This window comes from Colletotrichum siamense (assembly GCF_013390195.1).
Source record: "Colletotrichum siamense strain Cg363 chromosome Unknown KSG_Cg363_contig02, whole genome shotgun sequence".
In the NCBI taxonomy this organism is placed as follows: domain Eukaryota; kingdom Fungi; phylum Ascomycota; class Sordariomycetes; order Glomerellales; family Glomerellaceae; genus Colletotrichum; species Colletotrichum siamense.
This window is the reverse complement of record NW_023501015.1, coordinates 614339-640941: the sequence shown is the minus strand read 5'-3', so window position 1 is coordinate 640941 and position 26603 is coordinate 614339. Positions and strand designations below refer to the sequence as shown.

Genomic DNA, 26603 nt, shown 5'->3' with positions numbered 1-26603 from the left:
GTAATTATTATATATTCTATCTTTTTAAAGCTATTAAGAAGTAATAATTCTATTATAATAGATATTTAGAAATATAAATATAATAATTTAATAGAAGTAGGGGGAAAGGAAAAGTTCTAAATTAGTAATTTAAACTTAGGTTAAGTATTTATAATACTTATATATAGCTATAAAGCTATTATAATAAACGATTAAGGGTATTAATAGTGTGTTTTATATATATTAAGGTTCTAGTGTAGTGCGCTGTAGCTTGCTAATAGCAGGTCATAGTAAAAAGTGTGAAGGAGGGAAGTTGCAGTTGCCTTCTTAGCAACGACTTCCTTTACAGGACTTGATCAAGTTCTCATTAAGGTCAGGAAATAATCTGGGTAGTTTATTGCGGAGCACTTCAAACTGAGCTCCTTCTCTAACACGAAATCTCCACGAAAGAATTGGACCAAATCCAATCCATCCAGGTCGAGTGAATATCCCACCAGAGCAAAGAAAACAACAAGGAGAGAAAAAAAAAGGAAAACAAACCAATGCTTACTTCGATGTTGTAGCCTTAGGGCGACGTCCATTGCTCGATCGGGCAACGGAAATTTGGTCCAACGATCGAGAGCTGGGATTTCGCATCTCAATATCATAGGCCAGACCTCGCTTCAGCTTTGCGTTTATGCGCAAAGAATTCACTTCTCGTCCGCTGAGGGACAACCGTCAAGACCTGGTCTTCCGCAAAGAAATAAGAAGGCTTGTTTAAGGTAAATATGGTCTAGCAGTATCTACAGAATATGCTTTTCCCAGAATGTTCCGAAGAGAAATAGGCACCAGAAAGGAGAGACAGAGAGATTCGAAAAGGGGAAAGGTCAAGGAGAGTCCAGAAAAGAAAGAAACATGCTTTTCGCGTCCTCAGATCTGCCCGTAGAGCTGCATCTCGTGGATAATGGCATCCCGGTACGCAATCATGCCGCGCGTCCTCGGGTGGAACGTTTTGATCTGGCGCGTGGGAACCCACCAGTCGATGTCCTGGATGGTCATGTTGCCACCGCCGAGAGCACGGTTCGTAGCATTGAACCTCGCGGCCGCCGGGCCGCTGGGGTCCTCGGCGACGGCTTCGGCCATGCGGCACTGCCACAACTTCCATGGGTCGCCTCCAGACGATCCCGTCACGCCTTCGCACTCCTTGGCATCCGGCAGAGTGGCGTTGCCCGCCTGGATGAGGGCCTTCGCCTCGGCCTCGTCCTGGGCTCGGGACCGGACCGCCGCTGCGGACTCCGCATCGAAGTCCTTCCAGCCGCTGAGGAAGAACCAGGTGTCCTCCCGATTCTCGTCCGGCTCGTGGACGTCGTCGCTGGAGCACCAGCTGTGGTCGGTCCCGTCCCTCGGGTCGAACGAGTTGGCGATGTTGATGAAGCGCACGGCGGTCTCACCCCACTCCTCGTTGGCCTCGTCGACCGCCTCGCTGATGGCGGTGTTTGTCCGGTAGACGAGCTCGAACATTTCGCTGCGCAGCTTCTTGGTGAGGTACACGATGCGGTTGAGGGGCCAGTCGGAGGAAGGCTTGTATCCGCCCCACCAGTAGTGGAACGAGGAGTCCTTGCAGTCCTCTGTCAATGTGTTGAAGAAGACCGGGTAGCCGGCGACGTATAGCATGATGTCGGTGCCAGCGTCGTGGCCCTTCTGCAGGACCTTCGTATAAGCGGCCTTCAGCTTCGCCTTGAAGCCGTCGTCGCCCTCATCCTGGATCATGGCGAAAGCCTTCTCCTGGGCCTCCTCGCAATTCTTGCGGTTTGTCGATCCCAGTCTAGCCGTGTTCGGGGTGATGATGCAGTACCATACTAGGTCCGAGAAGCCGAGGTCGTTACCGCCGATGGTGAGCGTGACGACGTTGGTGTCCGCGGCCGTACTCCAAGCGTCGAGCTTCTGCATCAACTCGACCGTCGTGTCGCCGGAGCAAGACTTGGGGCCCTCCCACGCGATGGAATCGTCGTTGAGCCACTTGTAGATGAGGTCGCCGTAGTTGTTAGATCCGACACGGCACGCGTCGCCCGACGTCGTCCCCGTGCCCATGCCGCTGGCGTACGAGTCGCCAAAGTGCGCGTAGCCGGCCACACGTGTTCTCGCGCTCTCGTCGTCACCGTCCCAGACGACATAGTCGGCCATGGGGCACGAGTCGATGACCTGTCTCTTCGTGCCGCCTCCGCTGGCTGGCGGGCCCGTGGTGGCGGGGTAGGGGATCACCTTCTGGCAGCGCTTGCTGAAGAAGATGCCGGCGGCGACGAACGAGTACGTGTCGGCATTGTTCTCGCTGTAGTCCGCGGGGCAAATACCCTCCACAATTACGCCGTCTGAGTTGGTGGTTTGGCAGATGATCTTGTCAGGGGTCGGCAGGGTTCCTGATTTCTTGGGCTTTGCCTTGTATGAGACGCAGGACCTGTCGAAGGTTCCCCTTGCGAGTGCAGTGCAGCCGTTGTAGCCGTAAGCCACGTCGAGAGCGCTGATCACAGTATACCGTCAGCAAGGTCCCACGTGAATGGTGAGAGGTGGTTTTGAGAGGTGAGCTACATACCCTGATTCTTTGTTCACGCCGTAAGATGTATGGGTCATCTCGTGGAGTAAGATGCCAGACTTGGCCCGCTGCGCATAGCGAAGATCCATGACATCGTTATCGCAGGCGTCCAGCGTCGTTGACGTCGAATCGCTTAGGAAACCGCCGTTGTCTTTGAAGAACGCGTCGCAAACGTTCATCACCTGCAAGTTGTCGTTCATCTGGCGATCCCCATTTGCATCAGTAAATCAGTCCAGACTATTCGTCGTAAGGGATTACCCACGGAAGCCCACCAGCCTTTCTTCCAGCACCCTTCTTTGGTTTCGTCGCAGGTTACCGTGACGGTAAACTCAGGCGATCTACCACTGAGGACTAGAAGGTGAACATGCCCACGTCAGTACCTGCATAGACCGCCACAGGCCAACATCGGCTGACTCTCATCAGGTGCGGATAGTGTACTCACTGTCTGTCATGCGACGATAGCGCTCCTTGACCTTATCACCAAAGTCGGCCTGGTCTCGAAGACTCTGGGAGAAGAAGTGATTGTAGTAGTCGCCGAATTGCGGGTCGCTGTACGCTTCGATGGCCATCGCATACGCCCACGACATCTCGGTGCGGATGATAGTCTTTCTCTCGTCACTACACTCACCTTGGCCCGTGGCAAAGTTCACGGGCACCATGACGGGAGGGTCAGCTCGTGCAAGAAGCTGATGCGAGCCGCTGCCCTTATTGCTGGCATCGACTGGTGATGCGTGAACGGCAACATGGGAGGCGACCAGCACCAAAAGTGCGGGAAAGAGTGACAAGAGATTCATGCTGAAGAGATTCTCCAGGCACTGAACGATTGTGGGAAACTGAACGAGAGATGGAATGATCAGTTGATGCTGGCCTCTTGCCTTGGATCTGTGACTTGGAAAGAGAATTACCTGGGCATTAAGAGAGACTTATATACGATTCTAGATCGCAATTGAATCAATGAAATACTTTAGAAACTCCTGTACAGTTGCCGTCTTTCCTCTCTCTCTCTGCCTAACTGACATCCACATCACGAGCCTTCACGAAGCTGACATCCAGATGCCGCAGTAAACTGACAAACCGCCATAGACCCCAACTGCAACCAGCCATGCTATAATTAGGATCATACGCAGTATTCCTCAACTCAACTCTCAACTTGCTGTTCATGGCACCTCACGAAGCGAGCATCTCGACGCAGGAGTGGGCTGAGGGAGTTGCCGCAGATCCTAACAAGACCAGGAAGTATGCAATCAAGTAGGAAGAACCTCAGTAATTTTTAATTTAACTTGCATAACCAAGTGAGAATAATTAAATGTTGGGGGCGTGACGGGATCCAAGGCTCTTGGCCAAGACAAGGCCAACTTGGGTTGCCTGGCTTGAGAGTTGTATTCGGGCATTCGTAACTCTCTTCTCAACCCTGTCAATCCTCACGTTGACCAAAACATCATGATATTTTGTGGTGAGACAATACCGCAAATGTTCACAACCTCCGGGCGCTTACTGTGGGGGAGTAATCGTGGGGTAGTATTGGCCGAGGGCGGGCCGGGAGCCAAGGCCACTTCTTCCAGCCATTCTATTCAGCCAGTCAGCACTAGAATATGCATCACACGATGATCGGCAGAACAAGCTCCATTCAAACGCGGGTTGCATTGGTCAGAGCCGGGTTCGTTCCTGAGAAAATGCCGCGCATAGCCATCCCGCCTCGCCGAAGGATTCGGGCTGTACATGCAGACGGGAGGCGCGGGGCGGCCAACACAGGTGCCGGGTAAGGCTGACATCAATTTGAAACAAAGGAGGAGATGGTGGGAGCGGAGGGAGCAAACGGCGCAGCGGGAGTTCAACATAAACCTCCACTCGCTCTCAGCAGCAATCTCTCGATAATACGAACTTGGACTCCCCATAATCGCACACGTCCGGTCCTTTTCCGTTGCATTACCTTCCGAACCAAGACACATCCAGCCCATCTATACTCAATATGGCAGTCCCGAACTGGCTCAGAATGTGCGTTACTTCTCCAAACCCCATGTTCCTGGGAACAAGTTGGCGACTCTGACTCGGCGATCTTCGCGTTTCAGTGTATTCCTACTGCTCACATTCGCATCGTTCCTACCTCAGCTCCAACGGTTGTGGTCGCGTCGTGACAGCTCAGGAGTCAGCCTCTACTACGTCCTCTTCAACCTCTTAGTTGCGACTGAGCTACTCACGATCGACGTTACCCTTTTGACGGGCGTCGAAGACAGCGATGTTTTCGTGCACCAGCCCGCATCCCTCGGCGACTGGTTGAACCTCGCCCAGTTTGCCATCGTTTGGGCTCTATGGACGCTGATGTACGCATATCCCTCGGCGCTGCACAATCATCAGTTTGCTAACAAAGAACTTGGACACCACAGTCTCGTTTCAAGCATCGTATTTTATCCAAGCGATGAACCTCGCGGCGTGCCCGCCAAAGTCTCTGCCATCTACACGACCTATCTACTCATCTCTCTCGTCCCCCTCATCATTGTCACAGCCAGCCCATCATCTAGGGAAGGCCGCAGGTGGTTTGACGCTATGTTCCTTGGCTTCCACACCTACTTTCTGAACCCGATCATCACGATCTTTGGCATCGCTGCTCTATATGCGGAAGCACGTACAATTCGTGCGCGCCCTGAAGGCTCAGGACTCGGTTCGCTGAGCGTTGTGGGGCTCGCGGCGCAGGCGGTTGTGTTCTTCATCGTGGGAGTTGCGTGGCCTGGTCGCTTGGTCTGGCCCTTTCCGATTTTCGGGAGGGCGTTCCTCGCCTGGATTCAGATGGTCGGGTTTGTGCTCATCGACTACATTATCTTCGTGATCGCTCAGGCGGATCTTTTGTACATTGCCATGCAGCACAATGGATGGCATGCGGGGGTTCAAGGCGCAAACGGCGAAAGAGAGCCTTTGATCTGAAGTTGCGGGGGCTGCCTAAATATCTCAATTTAGGCCAAATTGCAAGGCGCGAACACGAATGAATATATTTTACTCTAATCGCATTTCTAGGCAGATTGAGAATCTGTTGGCAAGGATTTCCACAGGCAATGCGCTAAATTCCAAGATCTGACTACCTGTAACTACTCGATTATCGCGAACTCGACTGGCTTCGCGCTAGAAACTACCAGCTTCGGCCGACCTCCATTATCAGATGGCTCGGTGACATTTCCAGCTTCATAACAAGGCAGCTTAACCACCGTCTCTGCATGATCCTCCATGATTCCCCAATCCCACCAATCAACTGCAGCCTCCTCAAAAGTGCAGCGAAAGACGTCACCTGGGGCCATATCCCGAGGCAACTCCGTGTCCTCTCCAGAGAGGGTCTGGGTCGTTGTCCAGCTCTCCCCCGGCCGTAAGCTCGTGAAGTGGTTGTGCTGCCCAACACGAACGGAAATGTCCGGCTCGTCGACGATCATGAAACCAAAGCTGGTCTCTTCGAGCTCGCAGGATTCCCAGGTACCGCTTTCAGCACCGCTATCGCCTGGAGCATCACCTCGCCGACGGCGATAGATTTGAAATCCTCCAGGCTGTTGTTCAGACACCAGGGATAACCAATGGAATGTCACAGGCTGGTCGCCACTCCGCTCGACGCCTTCGTACTTGATCACGATCTCGACGTCGAAGTATCCACGGCCACGCAGTGTGGGCGGACACCGAAGTGACGCCGAGAACATTGGCGCCCCGGGACTGCTGCAACATTAGACGCCTAGCTCGTGTAAAAAGACCGTGCATAATTAATCCTGGATACTCACATTCGATCAGAGGGGACCAGCGGCACAGACGATTCCGCCTTGCGGCGAGCTGCTGCCTGTTGCATCATTCGCCACCTCTGCTCCTCCGTGTTCGCCGCCACGAATCCCACCTGTGCTTCTCTGGCCGCACGTTCAGGCCAGGCTACCTCCTCTGCCACTGCCGTGAAGGTGAGGAGTGCTCCCCCGGGCATGATCAGCTGGGGCTGACCTTGGCCCTTTTTGGCACGCGGTCGCGACCTGAGTCCTGATGGAAGTAGCGTCCCAGCCTTCATCTCAAGTCCTACATTGTCTTGGATGCTGCCCCAGGCCCACATACCAATCTCAGCTCCTGGAAAGACCAGCGAGTACGTCTCACCTGCCTTCAGTACGCGATAGTATCGCTCAGGGAGATCCAGTCTGGTCGGGCTCGTCTGCTCTCCGGAACCGAGTTCGAATAGGTTAGCTTGATGTTGTCCGGATACGACCAAGCTGTCGATAGTTTGCTCTGATAATGCTACGAGACCCGACTTGTTGTCCACGAGTACCTTTTCGAAGGTGCCGTTATCTTTGTGGCGCACGAGAATGCACCCGTTCTCGGCAAACGCGTTGGTGTACATGGACCAGTGGAAGATACAACGTCTGCCCTTGCTATTATCGTCTGCGGCGCTGTGTATGGTGCTCATGATCGGGTACGGCGTGGTGAGCGAAAGGCGCTGGCTGGCTTCAAGTTTCCATGTCAGGCGTGGAGCGCTGGGTCTAAAATTATTGCGGTGAGCATGAGATCTGTGGATAGACGTCCGTAACTGAGAAGGGGATGTGATTACTTTCGATCCTTCTCCCCCAAGGACACAAATGAACCCACATCCGATCTTGTCGTCTGCGCCATCGCCAAAGAAACTTGCGGATTGATAAAATGTAGTGATTGCAAAGACTTCACCAAACATAATGATGTGTTAGTGCTTGACGTCAAATAGATTGGTGGTCAGAGAAGAGAGTCAGCCTGCATTAAGTAGTACGAGTAACCAGATCAATCTGGACTCGCTTATTGCGATACCAACAGTTCTATAAACAGATAGAAGTCGATAAGCAAATATAATGTATTAACAAATATTAATCCTTCAGTCGACTGCTTATTTTCAGTAAACAACCAAATCAAAATATTTGTTGTTATTTGCGGTAGATTTTTGATCTCGTCCTACGCAAAGGGAACGTGATTTTGACGGCATCTTTCTCAAATCTTTCTTAACATAAACATCAACATCAAAATCAAAAAGTATCTGACACCGCACTGCGTTCAATTCCCTCCATGTTATGCATAGCTGTTTCGCTAGTTAAAGCGGGCCCTGTGACCCTTAGCCTGCAGATGGGACCCCCTGGATACAAAAGGACCGTTCTCCCTGATTTGCTCCAACACGACTCCCCATCAACCTGCATCAAAGTGCCCTAACTGTAAGTGCTTATGCGCAGGGATCATTCCTAAGGAACGTCCGTCCATGTTTCCATTCACTTGTGTTGTATTGAACACAATTCTGATGACCACTCTTTTAATACGCATCAAAAAGACATGGGCCTAAAACAATCTCAAGAACCCGATCACCCAGGCAATGTGAGTTTTTGCGAAGGGTGCTCGGTTGTAGTCTTCGACGATAGCGCCGATGGCTTTTCCGAAGGCATGAACTGGAACAATGAGCCAACCCTGCGACATTCTCGAGAAGGAGGCAAGATCATCATCATGAAACCTGTTCGCAGTTGGAAAGATACACTGCCCGACTTGCCCAGAATGGCTGAATTTGCCAGGGCTGGCTGCCGCATGTGTGGCTTCATTCGAGAAGGGCTTCTCCAGCGGAACGTAGGGTACAAGGGCGAAATCTTTGTTAACGGGGGATACCTATGGGGCGGACAAGGAGATGCAAATGACGTCTCTGTCACAGATCCTGGTTTGGCTTACTGGAGGTGCGAGGTGTACAAGGTCGAGGGAGGGACACGGTCGGCCCAGCTTGCAGTTCTGAATTTTGACATTGAGACCAGCAACAGTAGGTTACTCGGCTTATCTGTTACAATCCGCTTCTAACGACTCTGCGAAAGATGACCTGCTTCAATGGCTGAGAGTTGACGCGAAGTGCGCCCCAGAGCCTTTGGACCCGGACACTGTGGAATGGCTCAAGTCAGAGCTTCAGAGCTGCGATGACGAATGCGACCACATCAAACCAGCATCGCAATTCTTACCAACTAGGCTTATTGACGTCGGTCAGAGCGAGATGGATGTCCCACGACTCATCCTCACTAAAGACGCTTTCAACTTGCGAACGATCGATGATCTGGAGTATGCAGCACTGAGCTATTGTTGGGGACCAAAAAGAGACGCTGTAAAGCAGGTAAAGACTACGAAAAGTACGATTGCAACCCACTGTCAAGGAATGCCGCTTAGCTCCTTGAGTCCCGTCGTGCGGGACACAGTCAAGGTTTGCTGGGCGCTCGGTATTCGGTACCTTTGGGTTGACGCTATTTGTATCATCCAAGGAGACAAGGAAGATTGGGACCGAGAGAGTCAGATGATGGGCCATGTGTACTATTCTTGTTCTGTGGCCATCTGCCCTGTTTCTTCGCAGTCTTGTCTCGAAAGCTATCTCGGAGCACGGCCCAGAGGTCTCGACGTCGATTTCGAGTCATCGCGCCGCAAGCACATCAGGGGCTCCTACAGACTCATTCTATCTTCTACGGATCTTGACGAGCATGCGATGGGGACCCCTCGTCCTGGCCCATCACTTTACGTGGATCTCCAACGCTCTTCGTGGGATCATAGGGGCTGGACCTTTCAGGAGCTGGTTCTTTCACCGCGCATGATCGTATTTGGGCCTTCTATGTGCCATTTTGTCTGCGAAGCTAAGACAATCTCCGAGAACGGGCACATTGCCACAGATGCAATGCATGGTCCATTGAGATCTGTGATGAATAAGGCTCTCGGAAAGTGTGATGCCGAGACAAATCACTCGGCGGAGAGCGTGCAAGACGCATACTGGCAATGGACCTCAGTGAATGAAGCCCAGAGTAGGATCTGGACATATCGAGAGGACATTCTCCCAGGGCTTTCCGGTCTCGCTCAGGGACTTGCAACGATTACAGGAGACACATATCTTGCGGGTTTATGGGAAAATGATCTCCACCACCAGCTGGTTTGGGAAATCTCACGGCCATTACCTGGCGACCTAGCCTCACTAGTACACAGCTTGCAGCACGCAGATCCGTACATCGCTCCTTCATGGAGCTGGGCATCGAGAACAGCACGCCACGAAAATCTGCCCGACAGGCACTTTTCAATGTCTGTCGCTGCTCAAGAGGCGACATCTGCTGCTGACGAAAAAGAAAAGACGTTCTTCGAAGTTGTCACGCAGCCGAGCCACGTCCGCCCCGAGTTTGCCCTCATAGACTACCGCATAGATTTTCAAGGCAGCAACACCTTCGGACCTCTTAGCGGGGCTTCTCTTCGACTGAGGGGGAAAATGTGCCCGTTTCCTTCGGACGTCGAAAGGAAATCTTTGGGGCCCAGCGGTGACTGTCGTCCGTCCTACGGGAAGTTCTCAGGCGGGATCGGAACCTGCATGCTGGACTGGGGCGTCAGCGAGACTTCAGTGCAGAGACCAGAGAGCATGCAACTATTTTTGATATCCAGCTGTTGCTCGCCAACTTCGCAATGGGGCAAAATGAAGTGGCTTGCGAACTGTGACGATGAAGACTATGACGACTGGGTACCGAGTGAAGCGTTGTTAGGCGACAATTTGTTCTCCAGCGGCTATGAGAGCATCGACACGTGCAAGTACTGCGCGGATCCAATGCACAGGCGAACTGGCTGGGGTCTTGTTATTCATCCCATGGAGGAGCTCGGAAACTACGCGCGAGTTGGAGCTTTTGTCCTCTTTGCACATAAAGGGGGGATGGATCTCTTCAAAAGCGAGCCGGAGGAGATAGTACTCGTGTAGCGTCACTTCTGTCTTCACCTGAAAGGACTCGATTGTCAAGGCAGGATTAAATTTGAGCCACATGCGAGGCAATGGTGAAGTGGAACTTGAATTTCACAGCAAGTCGGCATGTCGGCAGCACCCGGTCTCAGATTCCGATGTTTGGTGCTCGGCAGCGGCCCGTAGCGGGCTGAGACTTTGCTACAGACAAGCATTTGATCCCGATCTTGCGCCTGCGAACTCTGAGGTTCAAACGGCAAAAGAACCGAAAAAAAAAGATGTTAGGTACTTCGGCACGCGAGATTTAGTGCCGACTAAGCCCGAGCTCCCCTTATCTCAACGTACTAGAGGCATCGTGACGCTACTTTTCCTTGATAGCCGTGGAAATAACGCGGAAATGAAAGTCAATCAGCCCAAGAGGGCGATAAAAACTTGCCGTTCATGGAAAACCCGAGCAGATTAATAATGGTATGGGCTCCAGTGAGGGTCCATGGATGAGGTCACTAATCTCTTGCGAAGATTTGCATCACAATCATGACTCAACCCCAGAGCTGTCATCATTTTTTTAAGAAACGCTCATAGGTCAACAAGTTTCACGTTGCATTGATCTAGGAACATCACTCTGACCAGATAACGCCAACTCTCCCCAGACAACATTCATTTCAGCGGGTGGACTATTATTCCCCGGTCACAGCGGAGAGCAGCCCAGACGATGCAGTCGCTTCTCCAATATAGGCGGGCAGGGGTCGCCGCCCAGGCTCAGATCGACAGAGACATGGGCGCAGCAGCGTCTTCCTCACAACCGGCAAGTCATCAACGTCCCAAAACAGGTCAAATTTTCGACGAAGAAAAGGCTCATCCAGCGCACCCAGAAGAGAGGCCAGGCCAAGTCCTAGAGCCGACCAGCGACAGCAGCGCCGAGTCCAGCAATGACGAAGACATCGAACGCGTGGGTACGACGCGGACCCAGTATTCCGAAGGAACTGCTCTCGGTCGGGTTCTCACCGGCATCCACGTCCGAGACCGCACCGCCCACGAGGGTCATGGCGGCCGGGTCTTTGTTGTCGGATGGGCGGGACCGGATGACCCCCTCGACCCTCACAACTGGTCCTTGGCGAGACGCGTCGGCGTGACGCTCCAGATCTCCGTGATTGCGCTTTTCGTCGGCGCCGCTTCCGGTATCGATGCGACCATGCTCCCGCAGGCTGCGAAAGACTTGGGTGTCAGTGAAGTCGCCGAATCTATGGCGACAGGTAGGAAACCAGTCGGTATATCTCGGCTAGAATTTTGCTAACAACCTATCTTTAGGCCTTTACCTTGTTGGCATGGGTGTAGGCTCGCTAATTGCGGGTCCTTTCTCAGAGACCTTTGGCCGCAATGCCGTTTACATCGTCTCAATGGGAGTCTTCATGTTGTGGATCATGGCATCCGGTTTGGCTCCCAACTTTGGTGCTCAGATTGTGTTCCGATTTCTCGCAGGTTGCTCTGCATCCACGCCGCTTGTATGCTCCGGTGGCTCAATTGCGGACATGTACAACCGTGTTGAAAAGACGTGGAGCTTCCCACTGTACGCAATCACCTGTTTCGGAGGCCCGATGATAGGTGCCGTGATGGGCGCCTATATCGGACCATCACCTCTGGTGAGCTGGCGCTGGACCGAGTGGACGATGATGATCTGCTCCGGCCTCGTACTGGTGCTCGTCGGGCTGCGTATGCCGGAGACATACGGACCGCTGTTGCTGCAGTGGAAAGCGGCACACTACCGTCGCATCACTGGGGACAACCGCTTTCGGTCCGAGCACGAGATTGTTGATGCAACACTGTTCACCCGACTGAAGACTAGCATGACCAGGCCGTTCCTCATGCTCACTGAGCCGATCATTATCGCCATGACGCTGTACATCACCGTCGTCTATATCGTTCTCTTCACTTTCCTGGTTGGCTGGCCGGATATCTTCGAAAAGACATACGGACTCGACCAAGGCCTCGCCAACATCATATTCATCGCCATGTTTGTCGGGACGCAGATCAACTTTGCATTTGTTCCACTTGTGTACCGCATGACGGTAAACAGAATGAAGCAGACCGAGGACGGATCTTTCGAGCCGGAAATCCGATTGTGGTACGCCATGTTCGGAGCCGCCATTTCTGTCCCCGTATCCCTGTTCTGGCTGGGCTGGACCAACTTCGCCAGCATCAGCATTTGGTCGGCCATTTTTGCAGTTGTAATGTTTGGGTACGGCGTAACGGGCATCTTCATGTGCGTTTACATGTACATCATCGACTCATACGAGATCTACTCGGCCTCGGCACTTACGTTCGTGGCCTTGATTAGATACATCGTGGCCGGCGGTATGACAGTCGTGGGAATTCCGTTCTACGACAAGATGGGAACGCATTACACGCTGACGATTCTGGCGTGCATCGCCGCGGTACTTGCGCCAATCCCATATGTGCTGTATTACTACGGTCCCTGGATTCGGTCGAAGAGCAAGTATGCTGTCTCTATGAAGACCCAATGAAAGGAGCTCGGGTCTTAGGTAGACTAGTCGCAGGGGAGTTTGCAACGAAGCCTAGGAGATCAACGTACCTGACAAACCCTTCGGCAGACCTTGTCTCATCGCGATCCGTCTTTATGCTTGCTTTGGCCATGCACTTTGGAAATCTTGTAATTATCTATCTCTCATCCAACGCAATATGTAATTAGCTAGGCACTGACGCCCTTTCCCGGATACAAGGGCGTGCCTTCGATTAAACAATACCACCATCACCACCACCATGTCTATTGGATATGCTTGAATGCGTGCCTGTAAATGCAATTTTAAACCCCGTTTGAATCCCTTGACGCCTTGCTAGAATATGCATCTTCCCCGTGATGACTGCTAGCCATGAACCATTCTTTTCCCAAACATTACTCATCATCTTCACTTCCAACCTTATCCACCCAGTTTTGTGCCTTTGACGCAAATAGTGCGATCATCAACACTAGGATGCCTCCTAAAAGAGCCCCGAGTCCAGCTGCGACGTTTGTTTAGCGAAAGTTCTAATTAAAATGAGATGCAATACTCACTGATAGTAAAAGCCCATCCAACCCCGATGGCATCAATCATGGGGACCAGACCACCAACAGCACCAGCTCCAAAACTGTATTGAATGATATACTTGCCGCTGATCACAGCTGTGCGATGCTCCGGAAGAGCCTCTGCAATATTGCTTAGCAATTTCACGACTAAGTGACGTAGTCGAGCCATAGACTTACCGGCTGAATACGTGTTGAGACCACTAAATGACCACATGAGTCCGAGACCCTGCACGAAGGAACTGATAATGGGTAGTGGCATGCCGCCAACCTCCTTTTGTACACTCCAGCCATACAACAGCGTACCCACAGGCAAGATGACAAAGATTGCTGGCAGACTGGCCCTCAACCTGTCCTGGGGGAGACGAAGTCCGTTGCGCTTGCGGATGTACCTCTTCACGGTGTGATCCGAGAGCCTTCCTCCAAGAGTACTGCCCAACAAGAAACCGGCGCCTGGTGCCAGGTAGAAGAGGCCACTGATCAAGGGTGAGGTCAGGCCGAAACGAGGGTTGATGACGCGTCGGACGGAACTAAGAAGACCATACTGGTTGAAGCCCAGCAAGCCGCAAGTGACATTCTTTATCCAAATTTAGCGCGCGAATAAATATGATTGAGGATAGAAGGCTTACTGCAGCCAGAATGTTGGGGTATTTGAAAGCCCTCAGAACGCCCATGGGGTTGAATGCATGCATCATCTCCCTGACAGAATGGACAGGGGCCTTCTCGGGGACTTTCAGGTGCGTGAGCTCGCTTGCTCTCGGGACGAAGAAATACGCCAGTATCAGGCCAATGAAAGTCATTCCAGCTTGAACGCCATAGATGATTCTCCAACTAGCGAATGCAACAATGACGCCGCCAGTCAAAGGTGCTATAAAAGTCAGAGTTTGTCTCTTGAATTCGACGTTGTGACCTACCTATTGTGTTTGCAGCAACACAACTTCCAAGAAAGAACCCTACAGCGGTACCTCGGGTTGTCTAACGCTGATGTTAGATCCTTTTTATTGCCCTCGTTGTGCTTACTCACCGGCTCAAAGATGTCCGCCAAGATAGTCTGTCCCGCAACGAGGAAAAACGGACCCGTTGTTCCTCCAATGACCCAGATGGCTGTAAAACAAGCCAAGTTGTTCGACAGCGCAGATCCGATCGAGCAAAGAGTCAAGAGAGAGTTCGCCAGCAGGTATGCAGTCCTTCGGCCCAGGATGTTGCTGGTTGGGAGCCAGATCAAAGCCGACAGGGCCATGGCGATGAAAACGCCGGCGTTAGCCGTGCTGATTGCATGTGTTGAAACACCAAAATCTGCAGCGACCTCTTTCGTCGCTGTCAAGATCGAGCTTCCAGAGAAAGTAACCGGCAGGGCCATCCAGCAGACGACGAACAATGTAACCCACTTGCGCCAAGTGGGCATTTCCATGACCACATCATCAACGGCAGCGGGCCGGGCAGGCTCGGACGCGGCCGGGATGGGGCCGGAAAGCGGATCGGAACTTAATTGCGGCATCGTGACGGTAGCCATCTTGTCCGGCTTCTCGGCAGTCTGAGTAGCCATGGTAACGAGCGTAGCATCGAATGAATCAACAGCCAAAAGAAAGGGATATCCAGCGATTTTACAGTCGAAACATCAGAGCGGTCACATATGGCTCGGGGACCCAGCCGGGTATATACCCAGCGAAACCACTCCGCCATTCGGAGGCCCCAGCCGGCCCCGAGAAAAATTCACCATTTTTTTCGTCGTATCCTGTGACTCAAAGGTGTCGATAAGTGGGCCTTGCATTGCGAGTTTTAGGTAGGTCACAAGCGAGGCCGGTTCGGGGGGCGGAAAACTTGCACTGATAGCGGTGGATTTCTTTGGGCCGCAAGTCTTTTGTTCATGTTTCTAAGTCGGCAATTCATCATGAAGCCGACTTGACACAGTGAGACAGCCGGAGATATTGTGGGGATAATGCAGACAGGAAAGACTCGGCGAAAACTCAAATCATGCCGAGAACCGTGGGGCACTGACTAATCTTTCCCCCGGCGTAAGATTCAATTTTTGCCGATAACCTCGGGCCTGCTGACCTTTCTTCCTTCAACTGGTCTGAACTAGACGACAAAGACAGCGATCAGACGTAGTGCTGACAAGCTATTTCCAGCGATTCTGTCAATGTAGCGGTCACGTTCACCAGGCCCTCTGACGCAGGCTTGAGTCGCTGAAATATCTACTGGCCGCCTCGGCGTTTGGCCATCTTCCCGAAATACATCGGAGCCCACGAGGACACATTCCCGATTCGGTAAACTTATCGACCAACACCATGGCCTCGGAAGGGGACATGTCCAGTGCGGAGGACAGGGTCTTGTCAGTATCTGCATCGGCTTCCAAGAGTTCGAACCCGAAGTCCAGGACGAAGCCCATAGCGTGAGTCTCGCGATTTGTTTGTTGTCAATGATCATTGCAGTAATTGACGTTGGGTTGTAGGTGTTCTAGATGTCATTCACGTAAAGTGAGATGCTCAGGTGGGCACCCATGCGATAACTGCCGCCAGGCAAGTAAGGGTGCGGAATGCACCTATCCCAGACGCAATCGTATGATCAAAGTGAGCCAACGGTATGTTGTACTGAGTTTGCATTTGTATTTACATCTACCCAATTGTGTTGTCTAATACTCCTCACTCAGATATATCGATGATCTCATAGCCGAGAACCAGCGCCTCAAGGGCCAAAATGCCGGGCCTCGACATGCCGACACTCATACTCAAGCCTCCACCATCCTTCCTGACATCCCCACAGTGCCAGCAAGAGAGACTGTTGACAATGGCATTGCCGTACCAGCCCCGTCACTTGACCAACGTCCATGGTTCTTTGATATGAACATCCCACACACCCCCATTCTCATCGGTGAGGCATCAGACGCTGCATTCGCTACTCGATTTCGGCAAGCAATCGCAACTGGAGATCATAGCCATATACCGAGAGTTAACTATGCAACTGACGAACGACTATTGGCGTTGTCTGACGTCGACTGCCCGTGGCCTAGTCCTGCAAGGGCTCGCTTCCTGGTTGGCGTTGCCTTGAGATATGTGAGTCGATGCTATCACATCATCCGCAAGAGTCTCATCTTGGACGGACTAGAGCAGACACTTCAGAATCCATCTGAAAGTGACACTCTTCTGAAGAGTAAGCTCTGGGCATTATTCGCTATCGGCGCCATGTATTCAACACGCTCAGCGACATCTGAGCGAGACTTCCCCGGGATGGGCTACTTTGCAAGAGCCACAAGAGTGCTTCGTATCGTCAGTGAGAGGCCCCGGATTGACGTAGTTGAGCTTAGACTATTGCTTGTAAGTGTGGCAGCATGCACCATAATGCCATGTTCTACTGAGACTGACCAATACAGTCATTCTACTCGTTGGCACTCAATCGTCGACATACTGCCTACACCTTCGCTGGCTCAGCAACGAGACTCGCCGTCGTCATGGGTTTGCACCTCAACGTCCCCGAGTCCCAGCTGCGAGACGTCGCCGCCCGGGAACATCGAAACCGGGTGTTCTGGACAGCATACATATTCGACCGAATGTGGGCATCGAAGCTGGGTCATCCCGTCTGCGTCCAGGATGTCGACATCGAGGTTGATCTTCCATCTAACCCTACGGTTGACGAAAGTATCGCGGATGATTTTGCGGATGCATCATACTTCGTCGCCAGTGTCAAGCTCGCGCGGGTTCTTGGTAAAATTGTGCCGTTGATCTACCGCAGACGGAACCAGCAGATGTCGCTATCCCACCGGGTACAAGAAGCGTTGAACGACCTCCGTGGTTGGGTTGAGGAATTGCCACCTCAGCTTCACATCGACCACAAGGTCACATCAGAGAGAATGCAGAAACCAATCTCGCTTCATTTGAACTTCAATCAAGTAAGTCCGAACATGTTCCAAAGTAAAATTATCCTGCTAACAACCAAGTGCGCCGTGAGCGTTACCCGTCCCATTCTACTCCACGTCCTTCGCACCCACGTGGCGTCATGGGGAACACCATCTACTCCTGAGCCACAGATCCCTGGAACAGCAATGACTCTTGCTGAAGCGTGCATTCGCTGTGCTAGACACTCGTGTCGCCTTTTGACCGAATGTTGGATTGACGGATCATTTGCAACATTCGACTACTTCTATACCCAGTACCTCTTCTCCGCGTCCACCATTCTCGCCATATCAAGTCTTCTCAACGGCAAAGAAAGTCAAAACGATCGAGAACAGTTCGAAGAAGCGGCGCAATTTCTCTCCCAGCTGAGAGAAAACGGCAACTTTGCTGCCGGAGAGTTCTGCCAGCATATCGATGCTATGAAAGCAATGATGGCTGCCGCTCATGCTCGCCGCGGCGGATACTCGGTGTCAGGAGACGCTTCTACGCTGCTTGGCGACGCAACGGCCACTTTTGGCGATGCGATGAGTATTGCACAGCCCTTCACCGCTCAGAACACCACAGCCGGCATGGCTCTCGCGGAACCGTCTCTGCAAGAATTGTTGGCTCAGCCTATCCTGGACCTGCAATTTATCGACGCATCTATCTACAACGATGGTGCGCAAGGGCTGTATTGGCCAGATATAAGTCCAGAGACTTGGACGCCGGATTGGACTGCTGCTTGATTGATGATTGCATGTCATGTGGCAAGATCGATACTAAGTGCTGTTCCTCATCTTCGATTAATACATGGTCCGTCTCTCATGAGCTCCCATCTTGGTCCAGCCCCAGAGGTCCTTACTGGCCCCTAAATAGATATCACCAAAATCTAAACGGCACTCCCAGCCTCCCAGCCGCGTTTGGAGCCGCAGTTGGCGAAACAGCTGAACCGCTTGCTTGGCCTCCACTTCCCGTCGACTGTCCCGTTTCACCAGTTGCATCTGCTGTCGTCGTTACAGTACCCAGTCCGATTGTCGATGTGGTGGTGCGCTGCGCTGCGCTCCCACTCTGAGTGCCATCGCATGCCACTTCACCGGAGATGAAGGTGTAGCTGGTGCTACACCCGATTCGGCCACACGTTCCCTTGCAAGGAAAACTGACATACTCAGTGGGTACTGGCGCCGGGCATCCGCAGCCGTGAGTCAGGGTGGAAATCGTGATGCATTGAAGAACCATGCACGTTGAGCATATCTCAAGCGTATCTGTCGCAGTCGGACACCCAGTCTGTGGTGATACAGGCGACGAAGTGATAGTACGTAGGACAGTGGTGTCAGATATGACGTCGGACGATGCTTGAGCCACGATCGGCACCGCCCTAGTGTTGTCAGCGGCATGCCATAGGGATATTCTGCACGGAATCTTACGCTGATATTATTGCGAGAATGTGGATGGAAGTTTTCATATTGTCGTTATTGAGTGTGAAGTCAGACGGGAGGGGAAACTCTGGCTGGGGAAGTTCTGCAGGAGTATGATATATCAAATCATGATGGCAGGTGACTATGGCGTTCTCCGCTTGAAGATCCCGACTGTCATTCGTCGACTTGGTCGGTGTAGCAATTCACCAGCCTTTTTGGGAGTAGGTGTCTTGGCTTGCAGGGGCGCAACGGCGATGGACTCGTATCGAGCTTCATAGCGCGGAGATCCATCTATTTCGGCCTATCAGAGGTCCCGAGACAGATCATCAAAATGTTACACCAAGTTTCATCGCCAAAACAGTTTTGTTTATCTTCCAAGAAATCAGGAAGATCAGCCATTCATTTTTTCACGGCTCATCTATATAAAAGCAGTCGAAGACTATTTATTGCGCTCGCGATCTGATTAGTGACATAATGCAGACCCAAAGTCCGCTGAATTACGTCAAGAACACACGTTGATGATTCAACGTTTCAGCCGTTTAAAAACATCACCATAGGTAGGTAGACTCAGACAATGAGTTTCAAATTCATAATGTCGTTCTTCTCAGTTACCTTTGTGTGAATCTGTTCGAATGATTTCAATGCACCAGCCCCGGTGGCTGGTCTAAGCACCTCAAGATTGCCAGACGTAACACGCCATCGGAAAGCTGCGAATAGCGACCGACCTCAGAAGGGATCCTATTTTCAAGCATGGTATGAACGTTCCCATACGGTAGAAAGTCTCTTAACCAGATGGCAGAGAACTACCTACTGTAGCATTTTACCCTGCCAATTACCCCTCTGTGCCTAAGTATCATCATCGTTGTCGTCCTTCCTGTCGGTTTTGCTGGCTCTATGATTAACCGTTTTATCCTTATCCTCCCGAACATAAGACTAAAGGTCTTGTAATCCGGCTCTTCAGTCTTTCGATGTAGGTGATCATGAATAGGCGGTCCGTTCAGTTGATACGGCTCTAAAATGATTTTTAGCATGTTGACTTGTAGAGATCATAACACCACGGGCAAGTCTCAGCCATCCTCAATTCCCCAACCAAGGCTTTGTTTTCGAAATGGTTGCCGGTCGCAGACACTGGCGGAATAAATATGCATTACACATAGAAGCTAAGCATAATAAATAAGGAATAGCTTACGCTAGAGACAAACGTTGATACTCGGGGTGACCCGGATATCCTGCCGAATACGAACAACATGGTATCGATGTGAGCTGGTCCAGTGACGATGGAATTTGAGTTTTCTGAGTCGCATCAAAAGGGCGGGGTTTCTTTGAGATGAACTTAACAACGGACGTCGGCAATTGGCCTGCACATCGCATTGGGCAACGCGTCTCCCCATCCAAACGAGGAACGAACGCGGGGAAGGGGGAACCGAACCCGAGATTTTGGAAATGGCTGCCGCCCATCAGACAGAGAGAGCAAAAGCTGATAATCTTCACCCCAACCATCTCGACAACATCACCAGCTAAACATTAAGTCACCTCCCCGCATCAGGATTCAGAAGCCCCTCCGCCAGAATGGAACTTAACAAAACGTCGGAAAAATGGCGACTTCTAGCCATAGTCCCATTTTTGGCTCTAATGTATGGCGCGTACTCCATGTACAGAGCGCGCAGCCTCTTTCGACGGCTTCAGCGCCTCGGCTACCCAATGCCCCCTCATCACCCTATCTGGGGTCATCTTGGTGTCATTGCGAGCGTCATGAAGGATCTCCCGCCCGACCTCATGCCTACAGTGGCTCTTGGCGAATACTTCCGCCGACGGTACCCTCATCTGGACCAAGCGTTCTATCTCGACCAGTGGCCCTTCTCGAAGCCGATGCTTGTCCTCCTGTCCCCGGATGCAGCACGTCAAATCAGTCAAGGTGTAGCGCTACCAAAGGATCCAGGCCAACATGAGTTCCTCACACCTTTGACCGGAGGCCACGACTTGGACACGATGGAGGGCGACGAGTGGAAATTCTGGCATAACGTCTTCAGCCCCGGCTTCCGTGTTTCGAACATCGCTGCTTTGGTGCCGAACATGGTCGAGATGGTCAGCGTCTTTTGCGAACGTCTTCGTCAGCAGGCAATAAGGGGTGACAAACCGTTTCACCTGAGCCCAATGGCGCTCGATCTCACCATGGACCTCTCCAGCAAATCGATCTGGGATCATGAGCTGCACAGTCAGACCGGATACAATGAGTTTTCTGCGGCTTTAGCTTCGCAGCTGAGCTGGCTTCACTACTATGGAACTTCACCTCTAAAGGACCTCAACATCCTTCGTCCATTTATGCAATGGTACAACGCCCGCCGCATGGACACTTACATCGACAAAGTGCTGTCCCAAAAGCCGAGACCTGGTATGCGAGATAAGACTGGAGCAATCTCGGTGTTGGACACGGCCAACATCCCGCAAGATCCGGTACATGTCAAGGTACTTCCCAAGGTCATCCGCTCCCAAATCAAATTCATGATGCTTGCGGGATATGATACCACCGGTTCGTCAATAGTCTTTATGACTCACCTTCTTTCAAAGCATCCAGATGTTCTTGCGCGGGTTCGTGCGGAACATGACGAGGTCTTGGGTCCAGATGTCTCTGCGGCGCCAAAGTTGATAGCAGCCAATCCCAAGCTGCTCAACCTTCTCCCTTACACTACGGCCGTGATCAAGGAGTCGTTGCGGTTCTACCCGCCCGGCGCAACCTCGAGGTATGGAAACCCTGACTTCCACATCGTGATAGAATCGCCAAATTCGAAAGTCAACGGTGGGGTCGGAGGAGGTACTTTAGCTCTGCCCACCGATAGGATTGTGTGCATGGCAATCCACCACGGCATCCATCACAACCCACGCTACTGGGAGAGGCCCCATGAGTTCATACCCGAGCGCTTCTTGGAAAAGACTAAAGACGACCCACTTCAGCCTCCGGCCAATGGCTGGCGCCCGTTTGAACGTGGACCACGAGCATGTATTGGGCAAGAGATGGCATTGACTGAGATCAAAATGGTCTGCGCTATGACGGCGAGAGAGTTTGACTTCAAACCTGCGTACGGCGAGATGGGGCCTCAGCCTGCGCCTAAGATTGACAATGACCATGTCTATTTAGTCAGTCGCGGAGGAGCTGCAAATCCAAGTGGATACTATCCATGTCGAATCGGGCTCACCACCAGAATCTGAGGAACGAACTGGCATGGGGTTGTTGTTGAAAAGGGAATATCGTCAGGACGTTGTATTTTACGATGGTAGTGCTATTTTAGGGGAAGTCGGTGAGTTGTGCCCGTAGGCGGTAGCCTGCAAAACTCATAAACCCATAAACCCAAAGCTCGAAGAATTAAAAACCAAAAACACATGGCACTGAAACCACTAACAAGACCCTTATTCTTATTCAGTGCGCTCACGGGTTGTTGAAGAAAAATGAAACGGGTCTTAATGTCATTTACCTTGTGGGGATTACAAACGCCCAGGAACTGGGAAAATAACAATTGTCTTAGAGCTGAGGAGCTTTCATGATGATTACCTTATGCACCGTATGCAAGTCTACGTTATTTCGTATCCGTTGGGCACGTTCGATACTCCGCCAGCTCTGCACGTCATCATCTACGGCCGAATCGTAAAACATGGACGTGTTATTAGTAGTAGTAACGTCTCGGCGCACATCAACTCTCCATGACATCGCGAATGGTGACGGATGTTCTAGGTAAATACGGCACTGAAGTGTGATAGTATTATTGTCATCGAGAGCAATCGTCTAACCTGGTCACAGTGAATCGGAATCTGATCTCAAGAAAACCATCCAAGTCATCTCTAGGGATTAACAGGGATACGGTTGATTCTGGTATCCAAATACAGCGTGCGTGAAAACAGTTTCAGCTGAGGCATACAGCGAAGTGATTCAACACCCAGAAATATTGCGGAAAGGCCAAGCCCATCATGCTACTTTTGTGAGAATTGAATTGACACGTTGATAATGACTTGGATGTTCATCGCACCAATCGTTGTGTTGCGGCCGATTCCGAATTAGGACAATGCGTGGACAACGCGAAGCCGGGTATGTAACCTAAATGGTGTGAATTGAGGGGCCTGCAAAATAAAATCCTGCATTATGTTGTGACTCTCAGACCACATGGATCTCGACTAGGTGGCGATTCGCAACGACGATTGGTTTGGCATGCTTGCCAAGGAAGAATCTGGGTCTGGAAACGCATCCCCCCGTTTAAGGGCGAATCGCAACATCCAAATGACATGCAGTCGAAATCCACATAGAATGCATGGAAGAGGCACATAATTTGTGATCCGTACCTAGAACCTCGAAAAGGCCTCTCTCGCATGTCCATGTTGCTGCGCAGGGCCGACGATAGAAACCGGGGGCGACTACCTACAAAAGGGAAGGTCGCCCTTGGCCAACGATGGGTACTTCACAGCCTTCCTTTGCCATTGTATTCTTCGCTCTCATCTTTTTCACCTCAGCGTATTACCGTCTCAATTGATTGAATCTTCGGCCGTTAGCCATTAGTGATCAATATGGCCGAGACAGTGGATCCTTCGACTAACGACGTTGCCCCTCAGACCGCGGCAGCCGCAGCGGCTTCCCCCGGAGAAGACGCTGCTGGGACGCAGGATGACGACAACGCGATTTCTATCGCGGCAGATGAAGCAGAAACTGTACGTCAACGCATCCATCGCACCACACGTTTGCGGCTTGAACTGACACCTTCACCATAGACCGATGCAGCGAGTATCCAGGAGCGATTGTACGATATTATTCTACAGAACGCAGAGCATGCGCCCAGCTCGGCAGTAGTGCGCTAATGAGACTCTTGATAGATCCCGCTATACAGCATCCCTTTCATCCAGTGTTGTCGATTATCCTATGGAATATGGCCGGCGATATCATGCGTACCGTCCAGGCTGTAAGTTTGTATCAGTTTCAACAATGCCGTAGTGTAAAATACTTACTTGCGCCTCTAATCAGCATACATCCTGCCCAACGATGAAATCGAAATTGAACGGCTGGATATGGCGCACGCCATGATGGTCAAGGCGATTGGCAGTCGACTTTTCCTTGCCCCACTTGAGAAGGAAAAGATTCATCGGATCCTTGACATAGGCACAGGCACTGGCATTTGTATCTTCATCATCCGTTCCGTTCTATTTGTTCTCAACACTGATTACGTTTTCTAGGGGCCGTGGAGATGGGGGATATCTTCGATAATGCCGAAGTCATCGGGACTGATTTGAGCGCCATTCAGTCCGAGTGGTGCGTATCACAAAAAGCGGCCATTGGTCATTGAGTATTGGCTGATAATTGTGATAGGGTACCTCCTAACGTCAAGTTCAAAATCGACGACGTCGAGAGCCCTTGGATTCAAGATGAGAAGTTCGATTACATTTTTTGCCGCTTCATGGCTGCTTCCATTGCCGATTGGCCAAAGCTTATTGAAAACATCTACAAGTACATCAACGAGATTGTGTCAGGTCTTCTGTAATTATCTAACCAGCTTACAGCAATCTGAACCCCGGAGGCTGGGCGGAGTTCCATGAGATGGACCCTGAGATCTACTCTCAGGATGGGACGTATACGAAGAATCACGCAACCTGGCCATGGAATCAAGCCTTCCTTCAAACTATGAATAGCATCGGCCGCGACCCATGCCCAGGACCTAAAGTGGAGAATTGGGTGAGAAATCAGGGATTTGAAAATGTTTTCCATGAAGTGTATAAGAATCCTCTTGGTCCCTGGCCTAAAGACCCATACTACAAGGACCTCGGAACTCTCAACCTAGCACAGATGTTAGAAGGCCTCGAGGGGTTCACTCTAAGGGTATTTTGCGGCGTTCTTGGGCGAACAAGGGAGGAAGTTCTCGTTGAAGTCGCCAAAGTACGCAAGGAGATGCAAACCCGCGCCTATCATGGGTTGTACGACATGTAAGTTTTGCCTCGCCGTTGGTGATCAAGTCTTTGCTAATTGATTATCATAGTCACGTTGTTTATGGACAAAAGCCGCTTCACTCCGAGACAGCCCAATCATCGCAATGAATGGGGCCAAGGTGTCTTGAACTCAAAAGCGAGAGTGGCGAGCGGGGACGGAAGTATGGTCAGTGTCAGCTTACAAGCATGTCTGGTTGCCCGCTGGTAGGAGGCCGGAGTGCCATTCATATGTACTTCAATGAAACACGGGCTGTTGAAACTTGTGGTTGTGCGGAAATCATCTCCTTCGCTTCTAAATCCTTTCAATCTTGACTTCAGGTGCTAGCTTCTGCATAAAACATGATAATCATGAACCACCATCTCAACTAACGCAAGTCCTAATCTAGGACAAAGGAGCTCCGTGTTTCAAACATCTTGGTGAATAATAACACTCGTCAGTCTGTGAAGCAAACAATTACACATCACATCCCTCAGAGCTCACAGCTGGCTGTGCCCAAATATCTCGTCGCCTCTGAACCTCCTCCCTGTGTCATTCAAATGGGTTCTTGTGTTAACCGTCACAATGTCCTCCCTCAAAGAAGACAATGTGTCCTTGACAGATGAAGCTTGAGCTACTTCTATCAACGATAGAATCCTCTCGGCTGCGAAGAAGACTGTATCGATCTTACCCGACATTACAGAAAACATGCGGCCATGTCGTGAAACTGTACATGTGCGGTCGTCATGCGCCCCGACAGCCTTAGTCTTGATGGCAAGTTGTGGGCCGACGTATCGGAAAAGCTGGGAGAATGACGGGAGGTATTTCTCAATTTGCTCTTCCATGAGAAATCGTTTCTCCGTGATGACCTCGCTGCATATACCATCGCGAACAGCGTGTGCTTCTTCCGCCGTCGCGAATTGGCCCAGAGGCGTATGGGGAACACTGGATAACGTAAAAAGTCCAGGAGCTTCGGTGGGATAAATTGAGCATAGCGGCCCGTCAACCAGTGTTAGAGCTGGAAAGTCTTGCGGGCCTTCGTAGTAGAGTAACAACGTAGGCTCATAGAGAACGGGGATGTCGGGTTTGCTGTAGTGGCCCCAGGTGGCATCGATGGCAAAGTCGAAGCACTCGTCGTCAACATATACAGCGTCTCCTGTATCATCAACTCGACGTATGCGATGGCCCAGTTCTAGCACGTCTTTCAACTCCGCCTCGAAGTAGGCGCGAGCTTTCGTAAGGAGAAGCACGCGCTCAGAGGTGCACATGATCCCAGAGACATTGGTGAGCTCAAAACTAGTCGGCAGGGCCTCTGTGAAGTGGACGCCGCTCGAAGCCATGATGGTTCGATATGTGCCATAGTCGAGAAGTGAATCATGGGTGGGGACCGCGTAGATGTTGTTCGGAACGCTACGGCTAAGATCCGGGTAGCGCTCGATGAAGCGTAAGAAGCCATCTCGAGATTGGATGCGCGTTTCGCTATGTCGGGGATAGTGGAAGCCCATGTGGAGGCGAAATTGGTTGTTGCCTGAAGCCTCGTGTAAGAGACGATCGTGCTGCTCAAACAACTTTACCCTGAATCCGAGGGCGCGAAGGGAGGTTGCAATGTGACAGCCATACCAACCGCCTCCAATGATGCCGAAGCTGAATGGCGTCGAACCATATTGGCGGGGTAAATGGAACGGCGCAGACTTGAGGATGGATGTTGGCTCCATTGATCGGGAATGATGAAGGATGACGCCGCAACAGTAGGTTGGTTCACGGAGGGCAGTGTGGACGGCCCAGCTCTGGTCATGCGTCGGCTGACATGAGGACTTCAATTCTATGTGGCGACAATCAACTACTGTGACTTCTTACCGGTTCTGCGGGGACCTGAGTTGGCTTATATGCCCTGCAAGGACAATCCTTAGTGCCTCGGACCAGGCAGTGCCAGCGCCATCTGACGTATTAATAGGAATGACCAAGACTGTTGAGGAATACAAGGCTTCCTCCAGCGGTCCGTCACGCGCTTTACATGCAGACTTGTCAAGTAGCTCTCACGTACAACTGGGTCTAGTCTCGTTAAAACTT

The 26603-nt window shown here is 51.5% G+C and overlaps 10 protein-coding genes across 10 annotated transcripts; 6 read left to right on the top strand and 4 right to left on the bottom strand.

Moving 5' to 3' along the window:
* Window positions 1-888: 888 nt before the first annotated feature.
* LIP-1 (Lipase) lies at window positions 889-3342 on the bottom strand (the record flags this gene model as incomplete). The annotated part of the gene is made up of 4 exons (XM_036634041.1): window positions 889-2476; window positions 2549-2748; window positions 2811-2899; window positions 2991-3342. 4 exons carry the CDS (start codon window positions 3340-3342, stop codon window positions 889-891), a joined length of 2229 nt encoding a protein of 742 aa, XP_036500143.1.
* A 1175-nt stretch (window positions 3343-4517) lies between these two features.
* CGCS363_v002191 (uncharacterized protein) lies at window positions 4518-5467 on the top strand (the record flags this gene model as incomplete). Its single annotated transcript, XM_036634040.1, has 3 exons — window positions 4518-4543; window positions 4618-4869; window positions 4933-5467. The coding sequence occupies 3 exons, from the start codon at window positions 4518-4520 to the stop codon at window positions 5465-5467; spliced, it is 813 nt and encodes a 270-aa protein (XP_036500146.1).
* Window positions 5468-5628: 161 nt separating this feature from the next.
* On the bottom strand, window positions 5629-6962 carry CGCS363_v002190 (uncharacterized protein; the record flags this gene model as incomplete). The annotated part of the gene is made up of 2 exons (XM_036634039.1): window positions 5629-6235; window positions 6301-6962. 2 exons carry the CDS (start codon window positions 6960-6962, stop codon window positions 5629-5631), a joined length of 1269 nt encoding a protein of 422 aa, XP_036500145.1.
* Window positions 6963-8059: 1097 nt separating this feature from the next.
* Window positions 8060-10256, top strand: CGCS363_v002189 (uncharacterized protein; the record flags this gene model as incomplete). The annotated part of the gene is made up of 2 exons (XM_036634038.1): window positions 8060-8312; window positions 8365-10256. The coding sequence occupies 2 exons, from the start codon at window positions 8060-8062 to the stop codon at window positions 10254-10256; spliced, it is 2145 nt and encodes a 714-aa protein (XP_036499181.1).
* A 691-nt stretch (window positions 10257-10947) lies between these two features.
* Window positions 10948-12757, top strand: kojT-2 (putative efflux pump kojT; the record flags this gene model as incomplete). The annotated part of the gene is made up of 2 exons (XM_036634037.1): window positions 10948-11488; window positions 11544-12757. 2 exons carry the CDS (start codon window positions 10948-10950, stop codon window positions 12755-12757), a joined length of 1755 nt encoding a protein of 584 aa, XP_036499182.1.
* Window positions 12758-13146: 389 nt separating this feature from the next.
* Window positions 13147-14860, bottom strand: CGCS363_v002187 (Efflux pump FUB11; the record flags this gene model as incomplete). The annotated part of the gene is made up of 6 exons (XM_036634036.1): window positions 13147-13253; window positions 13306-13437; window positions 13495-13891; window positions 13944-14182; window positions 14229-14289; window positions 14339-14860. 6 exons carry the CDS (start codon window positions 14858-14860, stop codon window positions 13147-13149), a joined length of 1458 nt encoding a protein of 485 aa, XP_036499186.1.
* Window positions 14861-15602: 742 nt separating this feature from the next.
* On the top strand, window positions 15603-17929 carry CGCS363_v002186 (putative transcriptional regulatory protein; the record flags this gene model as incomplete). The annotated part of the gene is made up of 4 exons (XM_036634035.1): window positions 15603-15706; window positions 15965-16628; window positions 16685-17200; window positions 17249-17929. 4 exons carry the CDS (start codon window positions 15603-15605, stop codon window positions 17927-17929), a joined length of 1965 nt encoding a protein of 654 aa, XP_036499187.1.
* Window positions 17930-20350: 2421 nt separating this feature from the next.
* stcS-1 (putative sterigmatocystin biosynthesis P450 monooxygenase stcS) lies at window positions 20351-21805 on the top strand (the record flags this gene model as incomplete). The annotated part of the gene is made up of 1 exon (XM_036634034.1): window positions 20351-21805. The coding sequence occupies one exon, from the start codon at window positions 20351-20353 to the stop codon at window positions 21803-21805; it is 1455 nt and encodes a 484-aa protein (XP_036499184.1).
* Window positions 21806-23149: 1344 nt separating this feature from the next.
* On the top strand, window positions 23150-24664 carry CGCS363_v002184 (Secondary metabolism regulator LAE1; the record flags this gene model as incomplete). Its single annotated transcript, XM_036634033.1, has 8 exons — window positions 23150-23290; window positions 23351-23379; window positions 23453-23538; window positions 23601-23753; window positions 23810-23885; window positions 23943-24080; window positions 24134-24553; window positions 24607-24664. The coding sequence occupies 8 exons, from the start codon at window positions 23150-23152 to the stop codon at window positions 24662-24664; spliced, it is 1101 nt and encodes a 366-aa protein (XP_036499185.1).
* A 369-nt stretch (window positions 24665-25033) lies between these two features.
* kojA (putative FAD-dependent monooxygenase kojA) lies at window positions 25034-26248 on the bottom strand (the record flags this gene model as incomplete). The annotated part of the gene is made up of 1 exon (XM_036634032.1): window positions 25034-26248. The coding sequence occupies one exon, from the start codon at window positions 26246-26248 to the stop codon at window positions 25034-25036; it is 1215 nt and encodes a 404-aa protein (XP_036499190.1).
* Between the last annotated feature and the right edge of the window lie 355 nt (window positions 26249-26603).